The sequence below is a fragment of the Microtus pennsylvanicus genome, chromosome 9 (genome assembly GCF_037038515.1).
Source record: "Microtus pennsylvanicus isolate mMicPen1 chromosome 9, mMicPen1.hap1, whole genome shotgun sequence".
NCBI classification, from domain to species: Eukaryota; Metazoa; Chordata; class Mammalia; order Rodentia; family Cricetidae; genus Microtus; species Microtus pennsylvanicus.
Window position 1 is genome coordinate 516,499 of NC_134587.1, and position 11,561 is coordinate 528,059.

At 48.0% G+C, this 11,561-nt stretch overlaps 1 protein-coding gene across 1 annotated transcript; it reads right to left on the reverse strand.

Moving 5' to 3' along the window:
- Positions 1 to 5,356: 5,356 nt before the first annotated feature.
- Aplnr (apelin receptor) lies at positions 5,357 to 8,837 on the reverse strand. Its single transcript, XM_075984668.1, has one exon. The coding sequence runs from the start codon at positions 8,628 to 8,630 to the stop codon at positions 7,500 to 7,502; it is 1,131 nt and encodes a 376-aa protein (XP_075840783.1). The 5' UTR covers positions 8,631 to 8,837; the 3' UTR covers positions 5,357 to 7,499.
- Positions 8,838 to 11,561: the final 2,724 nt, after the last annotated feature.

The window sequence follows — 11,561 nt, forward strand, 5'->3', positions numbered from 1 at the left end:
GGGAATTGCTCAGCACACAGTATATATGTGTGCATATTTATATATGTGTAGGTGTGTATGCATGCTTATATGTGTAAAATCCATAAATAATCAAGAGAAAATTACCAGAAGCGTCCACACCCCATGACCCAACTTGTTCTTTATTCCAACTGCATGTTCCACGGGAGCAGCTGTGAGAGACAAGAGCCGTTGGGTTTAATTAGGTCAGTACTTTCTAATTCCCCTGCTTCTCTCCTGGCTCATGATTTACCTCATTTCCCTTGCTTCTTTGAAAAGAAATTGACTTGTTTGCTGTAAATAAAAAACAATTTTTCTCACCTCTCACTCCTGAATTTTCATCACCCAGTGTTCCACTTGTTTAATTGCCTGTGTGTGCCTACTGCATCCCGGACGCCGGGAATACAAACATCAGTCAACACAACCCTGCTCTAGAGCTGCCCATGGGGTAGATGGCACGGGCAATAATGGAGAACGTTTATAAAAGCAGGGCTATCCTGGAGATTTCTTCCTAGTACCAGGGAATGTGGGCTGAGGAATAGCAGGGTGCTGGCTGGGTGGTGCCTATCACCCAGGTTTAAGAAATCCATCCATAACACATCTAAAAGCAACTTCAGACAGACACACAATTAAGAGGTGTGCCACATGATTGAGTGATGTCATATATGACGACAACATGGTATGAGGTGCCCATCAAACACAAACATTCTTTTGTCTCATACACTCCAGGCTCCACTTACACAGGCAAGAAAATGTGTCTTAAGGTGACTTGGAAGAGAAAGAATGCCAGACGCTCAAACCTCATAGAAACTGTGTCTGGACCCAGCCAGTATGTTAGCTCTAATTTGTGACTCCTCCGTGGTAGAAACAAAAGACGTTTGCCTCTACAGCATCCTGTGTGTCTGCAGTGGCATGCATTACCTTTAGTATTTATTGTTAAACAACAGAGGAACATGCATGACTTCAATGTTATTTTCTGGGGTTTTTTTTCTCATCACCTAGCACATACCGAGCAAATGAAGATTTTAAAAGGATGTTTGCTTTTGAAATATGAAACAAAATACCTGACCAGTATTTCTCAAAGGCATCAAATACAAAGTCTGAGAAGCTTCCAGAGCTACAAGAAGCCTAAGACATAGGATGACTGAATTGTAGCATCAGATTCTGGAACAAAAAGTATATTCGGGTTGGGTTTGGTTTTTTGTTTTTTTAAGTAAGGAAACCTGAGCAAGGAATAGGCATTAATTAATAGTAATGTACCAGCATGGTTCATTAACTGTGACACGTTATCATGCTAATATAAGATGTTAATTATAAAGGAAATTGGGTGTGAAATGCACAGGAGCTCTCTGTACTGAATCAGCAAGAAGATTCCGAATCTGAAGCTCTTCTCAAACAAAAGGTTTAACAAATGTTTAGATAACCGGCAAGCATCTCTCCCTTCCCTGGCAGGGCTCATCTTCAGTCTGACTCCATTTGCCTATGTATTGTCAATCATAGCTCTCCTCCACCAGCCTGATATGCTCTTGCCTAACAGAGAAAAGCCTGAGTTCTAGGCCCCAGCCATGCCTCTTTCCCACTGTGTGACCATAAGCAAATTATTCTCCTCTTCCTCTCTTTAGGCCTCGGATGAACTATCTAGTCAATGAAGAAAATAAGGCTAGAAAGCTTTTCAAATCGTTCCACAAACCAGGTGATGGCTGGTTGGCCATGGTTATCCCTAGCTTCTAAGATAGTTCTGCATTACGAGCTAAGATAGTTCTGCATTACGAGTAGAGATTCTTGGATGAGCAAGCTATGGTAGGACTTAGACATGCTTGTTACCTGGCAAAGCTCGAATTGGGGCTTAATCACTCAATATGGCAGCAATAGGAGATGGGATCGTTGGAAAATTCATAGGAATATTCCCATCAAGAATGGGCTAATATCTTTTTCAAGAGACTAGGCAAGACCCCTTGAGACTGGATTAAGTCTCCTGGAAGCAGCTTTGATCTTATAGGATTGGATTAGTGACTGGGAGAGGGGCTTGTTATAAAGCAAACCTGCTCCTTGTACTTTGACCATATCCCCACCGTGAACTGATGAAGCAGTTCACAAAGAGACAAACAATTGTTAGCATCATGCTCTTGGGCTTCCAGAACTGTGATCTATCTGTATAAACTATTTCTTTTATGAATCAATCAGTTTAGAGTATTTTGCTATAGCTACACAGAATGGTCTGGAACTATATACATATATGTATATATATTCACACACACACTCTCTCAAAACTATTTTCTTCTTAAGACAGGGCTTAAATTTTTTTTGTTTTAGTGACTTGAGGCTTTGTCTGTCCTTACTAACATAAACTGTTCTTCTTCCAGCCATCTACTAGGGGACACTAATCAAGGACTGGGGAATACAACCCTGGGCTGGCCTCAAACTCACAGTGTAGACCAGAATGGCCTTGAGTTCACAAGGATCCACCTGCTTTTGCCTCCCAGGTGCTGGAATAAAAGGCCTGCACCACCACACCTAGCTAGGTTCTAACATTTTAGCATTCTAACTTTACGTGGAAAGCACAGGAGTCTGCCCAGCATTTCAAATGCTTTTTTGAAAAGCTATGCCCTCTGGATCATGCGCTGCAAGCTGCCGACTCAACAGAGCTGAAGACGGAACAGAAGCTGGATGGTGGGTGGCCTCTTCGAGATCACCCTGGCTGCTGGAGGGGAGGATTTTGCTAAGTAATCTGTCCACCTCTTCTTAGAATCTCTTTCCAATAAGCCCAGAGTAAGAGGGTCTAAAAGTCCCCAGTCCCTGGCAGATGATTGGAACAAGATAGCTTATGTCAACAAGGACAGACAAAACCTCAAGTCACTAAAACAAAGATTTTTAAGCATCCATCCCCATCCTCAATTCATATAAAGACTCGGATTTCAGTCTTAGCTCCCAGTCTTCCTTGTGTCCACGCTTTGAAATTCAGACAAGTTTTTCTCTGGCTGACCAGCCCATCTCCCAGACTTGGAGTGCTCATGTATGACGCCAGAACGCAGCTCTTCCCAGCTCCCCAGGACAGCTGTGCTCTGCGTTATCCCTGGGAATTTCTTCTGCCCAAACATTCCACCATTAAAGCTCACCAGCCACACTCCAAAAAGCAGGTTCCTGGGGGGCTCTGACATCTCCTCTGCTACCCTGCCGAGACTCACTCTGAAGCCTCCGTGATAAGCTCTCGGGAGCCTTCCATCTTAGAGCTGACCCTCCCTCTTGCTGTCAACACTCAGCACTCAGTCTCAACCAGCAACCAGTGAGCCCCAGCGGTCTGCTCGCTGATCCTAACCAGCACAGTGCCTGGTGTGTAAGCAAAGGAAGGCGTGCGTGAACAACTGAACTACTGACTGCTCTGTAATTGTATAATGTTCTGGACAACTTGACTCAATTTCACAGGCGGCTTTAAACAGCACCCATATTAAAAGAAAAGAAAAACTCAGCTCCTTGGTATAGTCATACATTCCTGATGGATTTTCCTTTTTAAGAAAAGTGGGTGCCTTGTCCTCATTATGCCGCTACTTTCTCATGGCCCCCCTCTTTCTGTGTTCTCTCTGTCCCTCTGTCTCTCTGTGTCCCTCTGTCTCTCTCTGTCTCTCTGTGTCCCTCTGTCTCTCTCTCTCTGTCTCTCTGTGTCCCTCTGTCTCTCTCTGTCTCTCTCCCTCCCTCTCTTTTTCTTTCTCTCTCTCCCTCTTTCTCTCTCCCTTCCTCTCTCTTTCTCTCTGTCTCTCTGTGTCCCTCTGTCTCTCTCTGTCTCTCTCCCTCCCTTTCTTTTTCTTTCTCTCTCTCCCTCTTTCTCTCTCTCTTTCTCTCTGTCTCTCTCTGTCTCTCTCCCTCTCTGTGTGTGTCTCTTTCTGCCTCTGTCTCTCTGTCTCTCTCTCCCTCCCTCTCTTTCTCTCTCTCTTTGTCTCTCTCCCTCTCTCTCTCTGTCTTTCTCTGTCTCTCTGTCTCTCTCTCTCTCTCTCTCTCTCTCTCTCTCTCTCTCTCTCTCTCATAGTGTGTTCGCTCCTTGTTCTGTCTCTGCTGCCATCTCTTTCACATGTCCTCTCTCATCTGCTTCTCTCTCCCCCATCTGTCTGTCTCTCCTGCATCTTCACCATTCCCTGGCAGTCCCTATTCTGCCCGGTCTCCATGTGCCATGTGCGCCTGGCATCTTGCAGATGGGATTACATTTTCCTTCCCAACCATCTGGTGCTGTCTCCTCTGTACTTGGGGAAGCAGCAGTATTCCATGGTCAAGACTGTGGGCTTTGGAGTTAGATTCATGCCTCTAGGCCTGGCTCATCCTCATAGAAGTCACGTGACTAAGGTCAGGAGATACCACTAATCTCTGTATCTCAGATCTCTTAACACCAAAGTCAGGCACAAAAGCCCCTCTCAGAGGAAGGTTGCAAGTATTAAATGAGATAAATGCCTGGAAAATTCTTAACACACTTGTAAAACTATATAAACACTAGCTCCTTGTTAATACAGTCTCTCTCTCTCTCTCTCTCTCTCTCTCTCTCTCTCTCTCTCTCTCTCTCGACTGCTTTTGCACCACCTGTAAAATCATTGACCTCAGGGACGCGTTCTTTGAAGGACATCTAAACCTAATATTTTCCCCACAAAGATCACTCCAGTCTTTCCCCCTTCGAACAGATGGCAATGCAGAGCCCAGTTTTCATGGCCTCAACTGTCTTGCTTGTGTGCTGCCTTAATTCAGGTAGACTTTATCTGGATGAGGTATCCCTGACCTGACCTTCCCGCAGAAAGCACCTGGGCTGTTTTCAGTGCCTGCAAACACCTTGCAGACGATTCTGACTCCGTAGGTCAGGAATAGCATCCAGGAACAGGCATTGATCAGATCAATGCTTCCGATTAGAGAACAGAGCTTCAGATGTCTGACTTAAATGGGTGGCAGTGAATGAATCAATCAGCAAGTGATAACGGATTAGTAGAGATGAATGACGGAGTCAGGAGAAGAGAGGGAGGGAGGGCGGGAGGGAGGGCGGGAGGGAGGGGGAAGGAGGGAGGAAGGGAGGGAAGGAGGGATGGAGGGACAGAGGGAGGGATGAGCAGATGGATGGAGAGTAGACAGTTGCTGTCATTTCCCCCAGATATACCTGTGCTCTCTAAAATGTGTGGCTGTTTGTTCTGTGACTTTTAGAGCATGAGGCTTAGCTCTGCCCTTACCTTTCCCAGCCCCCCTCTTTTCACTTTCCTGGCGCCTGTTTCTCCACCTCCTTTCAGCCCCATTTTTTCCTCCATCTTTGGCTTCCACTGATCCACCCTCCCCACCATGTGCCCCCTCTCACGGCTACTGATCATTTACAAATGAGGAGCCTTTGGACACACCAGCGACACAACACAGTTTTATTTGATGAACCACAGTGACTAACAAGATCAAAACAGAGCACATTCTGAAGACGGGTGGAGGTAGGGGAAAGAGGCAGCCTCCGCTGCTATCTGTCCCGTGCCATGGTTGCGTTTCCTGCCTGCCCTGCGCCTGTCCTGGCTGCTCTGAGGGTGGCCCTGGCCAGAGAAAGTGGCTGTGTGAAAGTTTCTGGCCTGAGGCATGCAGATACTCCGCTGAGAGGAGCTGTTTTCTCCCCCACCCCAACCCCCAGCCTCCTGCTCCAGGAGTAGGATCTGTGCCAGAGATGGTCCACCTGCATCAAGCCAGGCTCTTCCTGTTTCCGTGGCACATGTCTTCTCCTTCGTTTCCAGAGCCCTCCAAGAACAAAACCCGGAATACACACACCCACTTCCAGTGCACAAAGGCCCCACTAGGAATCTTGTCCTTGAGACATGGGGGTCTGCTGCTCCACTCAATCTTCACCTACCTCCCCCATTCCACAGGATAAGCCAAGAGGCTCGGTCCTGTTAGGAAGGAGAACAAAAGCTCACCCTGTATCTTTCATCCTGTGGCAAGAAAGTGTCCTCCTTAGAAAGAGGACCACATACCCTGAAGAAAGTGAGAGTAGCAAGGAATAACTCGAAAGCTGTGCTCTAGTCTCTAAGTCTCTTCTTCCCACTGTGGAACTGGGGAGGAACTGGGGCCAAGCTCTGGGCTTCTCCAGCCTTAGCACCAGATGCGACTGAGGAAATAGCTCCCTACCGAAGAAAGCCTAGCACAAACACAGACTTCTTTCCTAAATACGGACCAGCCGTCAGAGTTCCCCAAATCCAGTGGGGGTAGACTCATACCTAGTCTACATTTCCTCCCTATGTCCATTCTTCCCCAAGTGGACTGCAAGACCTGCAGAGATGCAGGGGAAAGTGGGTGAGAGTTCATCTAAGTTTATATGATATGTGTGTGTGTGTATGTGTGTGTGTGCACGCACACTCATTTATATATGCCCACATAGACAAAAAGCAAACAGCCTTACTCAACCAAATGATTCTTGGGGCCAAGTAGCACCAACACCTATGGAAAACCAAGAGATGATGGCATGAGGAAGGAGCCAGGAGAAAGATCTCCTCTACTGTTCACAGTTCTGTAGGAGATGGGTGGGTGAGGATGGGGGAGGGGAGCCAAGCAGCAAACAGACTAAATACAGATTCCCCTCCAACTCTCCTTTCTCTGTGTTTCCCCTTCCCAGCTCCCGTTCACGGGGACGGGATGGTCCACAGCTTCCTAGGTGCTGTGGCCTTGTGATTCTCGCAGTCAGTTATAAACAAGCAGGAAAGGACACTGGCTTGTTGGTAGGATACATTATCTACTAAGCAACACAGAGATTCTGCCAAAGAGAAATCTCTATTCAAAAGTCAGTCTAGCCCCAGTGTCTGGACCAAGAGCGAACTCATCCAACTTTTGGAACAATCCAGAACTCCTGGCTCTGGGGACTGAAGCATTAATTCTTTGCCTACCCACAACCCGCCCTGCCCTGCTGGCTCTCAAAACAAAACAAAAAACAAACAAAAAAAAAACATAAGAACTCAAAGGGTTATACTTCATGCTTCAGCGTTTTTAACCCTTAGGAGTCCAGCAGGAGAAGAGGTGTGGGGGTATAGGCAGGTGAAGGACAGACTGAGGGAGGAGGAATCCGCTAGAGAGAGCGGGTAATTAAACAGTGAAAGTTTCTGCAGCACAGAAAACAAAAAGGGAAGAGAGGGGAAAGGGGGGCTACAGGGCTGAGGAAAGAGCAGAAACACGTTTAGTCAAAATTCATACTTCAACGTTTTAGGGTCCATATAACTTTCCCCCATTTAATACAAACAAACAAAATAACTGAGTCTTAGAGAGGACGGAAGACTTGTGCGAGCCTTGGGAATACTGATCAGCTGAGCAAGAGTCTGTTTGCAAGGCTCCATCTCTTCCTTCTAAACCACAAACATCTGAGGAAAAAGTCGGCAAGACCAAGAGCTTGGAGCCGGGAAGCAGGGAATGGAGCCAGGGGTCAGTCAGGGAGAAGGTGCAACCATGCTACCTGGTTCTCAGAGCGTGAGGGTAACGTTTGGGTCAGACCCAAGGCAGCAGACTTCTCTCTGGCCCCAGCCCTAGTCCACCAGGGTCTCTTGACTATAGGGAATGGATTTCTCATGCATCTGCTCTCCTCCCTTTCCCATGTTGGGGCCAGGGCCCTGGCTGTGCCCGGAAGAATAACTGGCTGACTTCTCCCCGCTGCTGCTGTGAGGGCTGCCTTTGCACCTGCTCTGGTCGCAGCAGAGCATAGACGTGCAGGCTTGGCGGAACCGAGGGTCAAAAAAGGCGTAGAGAAAGGGGTTGAGGCAGCTGTTGACGTAGCTGATGCAGGTGCAATAGGGAAAGACGTTCATGAGGAAGCTGTCAAAGTCACAGGGCCAGTGCAGCAAATTCCCCAGCATGTAGAGCGTCTTCACCAGGTGGTAAGGCATCCAGCACAGGGCAAAGGTCACCACCAACACCACGATGATGGTGAGCAGCCGGCGTCGCTTCCGCAGGCCCTCAATGCGCTCCTTCCGGAAATGGCCCGCAATGGTTTGGGCAATGAAGAAGTAACATGTCAGCATGATGGTAAAGGGTACCACAAAGCCGACAGCAGTAGAGGACACCCCCAGGCCCACCTCCCAGGCCCACTCTGAGCTTGAGGTAGCCACCATGGAGTAGTCCATGTAGCACTGGACCTTGGTGCCGTTTTCTGTATTAGCAGTGGAACGGAACACCATTACAGGCACAGCCAGAAGGGCAGCCAGCACCCACAGGACGGCTGTGGCCACAGCCCCGCTGACCCTCAGCCTAAGCCGAGCGTTGGCCACTGGTCTGACTATAGCCAGGTATCGGTCAAAGCTGAGGCCGGTGAGGCAGAAGACACTGGCGTACATGTTGACGAAGATGAGGTAGCTGCTGAGCTTGCAAGAGAAGGTTCCAAAGGGCCAATCAAACTCCCGGTAGGTATAGGTGGCCCACAGGGGCAAAGTCACCACGAAGGTCAGATCGGCCACTGCCAGGCTGGCAATGAAGATGTCAGCTGAGCGTCTCTTTTCCCGGCTGCTCCGAAACACGGTCCAGAGCACCAGGCCGTTGCCCGTGGTGCCTAGAAGGAAGACCAGAAGGTAGATGGCAGGGATGAGGGCCCCAGAGGACTTCCAGTCTTCGTACTCACATTCCGACTGGTTGTCGGCCGCATAGTAGTAATTATCATCTTCCATATTGATGAATGCGGCGAAGGTAGGCGTGAGTCCCAGGGGCACCAGCTCCGGAGCTACAGCACCCACTCAGCTAGTGCCCTCAAGGTAAGAGAAGATCTGAGGGTGCCCTTGCCGGCATGCAAACCGAGCTCCTCTGAAAGCTCAGACCCAGCAGGATGTGCTCCTCAGCAGCCTCTCTCTACCTTTCCCGTCCCACCCCAGCTCAGCTAAGACACTTCCTTGCACCCTCCTGAGTCTCTGCCTCCTCCTAAACTCAGAACTCCCTCCTCCCACCCCCAGGCCAAGCCCTCCCTCTCTAGAGAGTCTTAAGATCTTTAAGTTACAGCCCACTTTTTTTTTCTTCTTGTCACTGGATAAGTAGACTAAATTGACCCCTACTGTGCTGGGCTGACAATTATCTGAGCTTTGCAAGCCTGTTGCTCCTCCTGGCCCCACCTCCTCTCTTGCTGCCACCAGCCTGCACCCCAGACTCTTTCCTCTCCTTTTCTCTGGCCCCCACCTCATGCCTGCTTCCAGGGTCTCTATCCCCAGCTCAGTCTTCACCCTCCTATTCGCACCCTCTCCCAACTCTCCTAACTGGGACAAATTATGCAGATTGAAACCCAGTTTGACCTGAATCCGGGGCAAGCATGGGGCAGAGAGGGTGTGATATTTCACAAGGCTGTCCCAGCATCTGGACAGTCCCTGCAGACCCTGCTGACTCCCACCCCACCCCCACCCCCACTGGAACTCAGCACGCCTTTGCTCCAGCCCTCTTTTTCAGAACTTTGGTATTTTGCAAGCAAAATCATAGTGAAATTTCTCCACAGTTCATAAATGGCTGGTGGACCGCAGATTGCAGTTTGCAAATAGGAGGTGATAGAAAGTTGGTGACAGGGTCACAGGTGGAAAGAAACAGGGACAAAGTGACGGCTAGTCAAGCCCTTAAAGTCTATGGGGAAGCCCAGGCTTAAGGTGAGTGTCTTACCACAAGTCACGGGATAAACTGTGTTGTGGTTGGTTGTTTACTTCTTCTTCTTCTTTTTCTCTAAGCACATAGGGAACACAGTTCTGGCAAGTCATCAGGAATCTCTGATTGTTGGCTGACTAAGCAAATGGATTCATGAGGAAAGGAGTAAGAAGAAGAGAAGAGTAAATATCAGGATTACTACGTGTTAAGATCGCGAACTCAGCTCAGTGCTCAGGTTCTCACCAATATCCATGGGCCAGGAGGTTTCGTAAGATCACAGAGGGTCAGGAAGTTGAGTTAGAGGAGGACGCAGAAAAAGAAAACAGCCCCTGAGCAGATGTTGTAGTGCTCACCCCCCCCCCCCAATCTGGCTTTTTCTCCAGGATCTTCAGGAAGAGGAAGGATGCACAAGATAAGATGTTTTTCAAAAAGCATCCTTTTCACCTCAACCCCCAAGAGTGAGGGAAGCTACCTGAATGTGGCCAGGAAGATTACAGGCTTAGCTTAATAAGGAGAGTGTGAGGCCCTGGGTTCCCTTCCTCCCCATACTGGCAAGGAGAAGAGGGGAGGGAGAGAGAAGATATAGGAGAGAGGGAGGGGAAAGTTGAGCTAGAATGAAATGGGCCCAAACTTGGTAAGTCTTAGCCATCCATGGCGAAGGACTTACAAAGCTGACAGTTGCTTTCTGGAAGGAGGGTTTGTCAGTAAACGTCCCACAAGGATCTTCAAGTTGAGACCCCAAATTCAGACACCCGCGTGAACAAGCTAAGCATGTACTTGGACAAAGTCTGTGATAACCGGAGTTAGACTATGACAAACTGGAGTTTATCCATCAGAGGAAACTGGCCAGGCAATGTGCATGCCTGCTGCAGTTTCAGCCACTTTAGAGGCTGAGGCAGGTGGATCACCTGTATCCAAAGTTCAGGGACAACCTGGGGAACACAATGAGACTTTGTCTCGAATAAAATAATAAGACAAGAGATCTCAGTTCTGGTCTCTGGTCTCTGGTCCCTGCAGGAATATGAACAGTGTCAACCAAACCTCAAGATTTTTCAAGACCAAATCTTATTCTAAATGTTTATCAGAAATTTCCAGACTTATTATCAAAGGAAATTAATTCCATTTTTTAAAAAAGGTAGACTAGGTGTTGGGCATGGTGTTACATGCCTCTAATCCCAGCACTTGAGAAGCAGAAACTGAAGATGCATTAGTTCAAGTCCATTAACATCCATCTCAAACATAAAAAAGCTATAAAGCAGATCCTAGCATCTCCAGTTGGTAAGTTTGGAGGAGCTTCCTGAGATTGGAAGGTAGAAGAAACACTGAAGATCCACAGACAGGAAGCCAGAACAAACAATGCAAAGAAAGAAACAAATAAAAACAACCATGGTCTTAGAATGCAATGGGGAAACAGGAAAGATGAACGGAGAGAAAGATAAGAAAAGTTCTAGGGGCCTCCCCTGACCTTTAGTTATGAGCAGCTGTAATTACAGCCCTGTCTGGCTCTCGTGAGCACTATACATTGTTCACATTCTGAGTGCCGGGCATTCTTCTAGGTTTTATTGTCTCTTTCAGTCATCAAAACAGTGTGAGGAGTAGGCTGGGGAGACTGCCTGGAGGGCTGAGTTCATAACCCCAGCAATCCCCAGCATACCCATAAAAACAGGAAAGACAGCAGGCATCTGTGATTTAGTGCTAGGTGGAACAGAGACAGAGATTCTGGGACCTCGCTAGTCAACCAGTCTAGCCAAAGCAGTTGGGTCTAAGTTCAATAACAGACTGTAATCAAAAAACAAAGTGGAGAAACTATTGGGAGAACCAACCCAACATCAAACTCTGGCCTCCGTATGCACAGATGAGCACACAGGCACACACACACATATGCACATGCGCACACACCACCGCACACGTGCAAACACACACTCACACAAACCTTAGGAAATATATGCTCTTAACTTGTTCGCTCAACCACTACAGCAAGG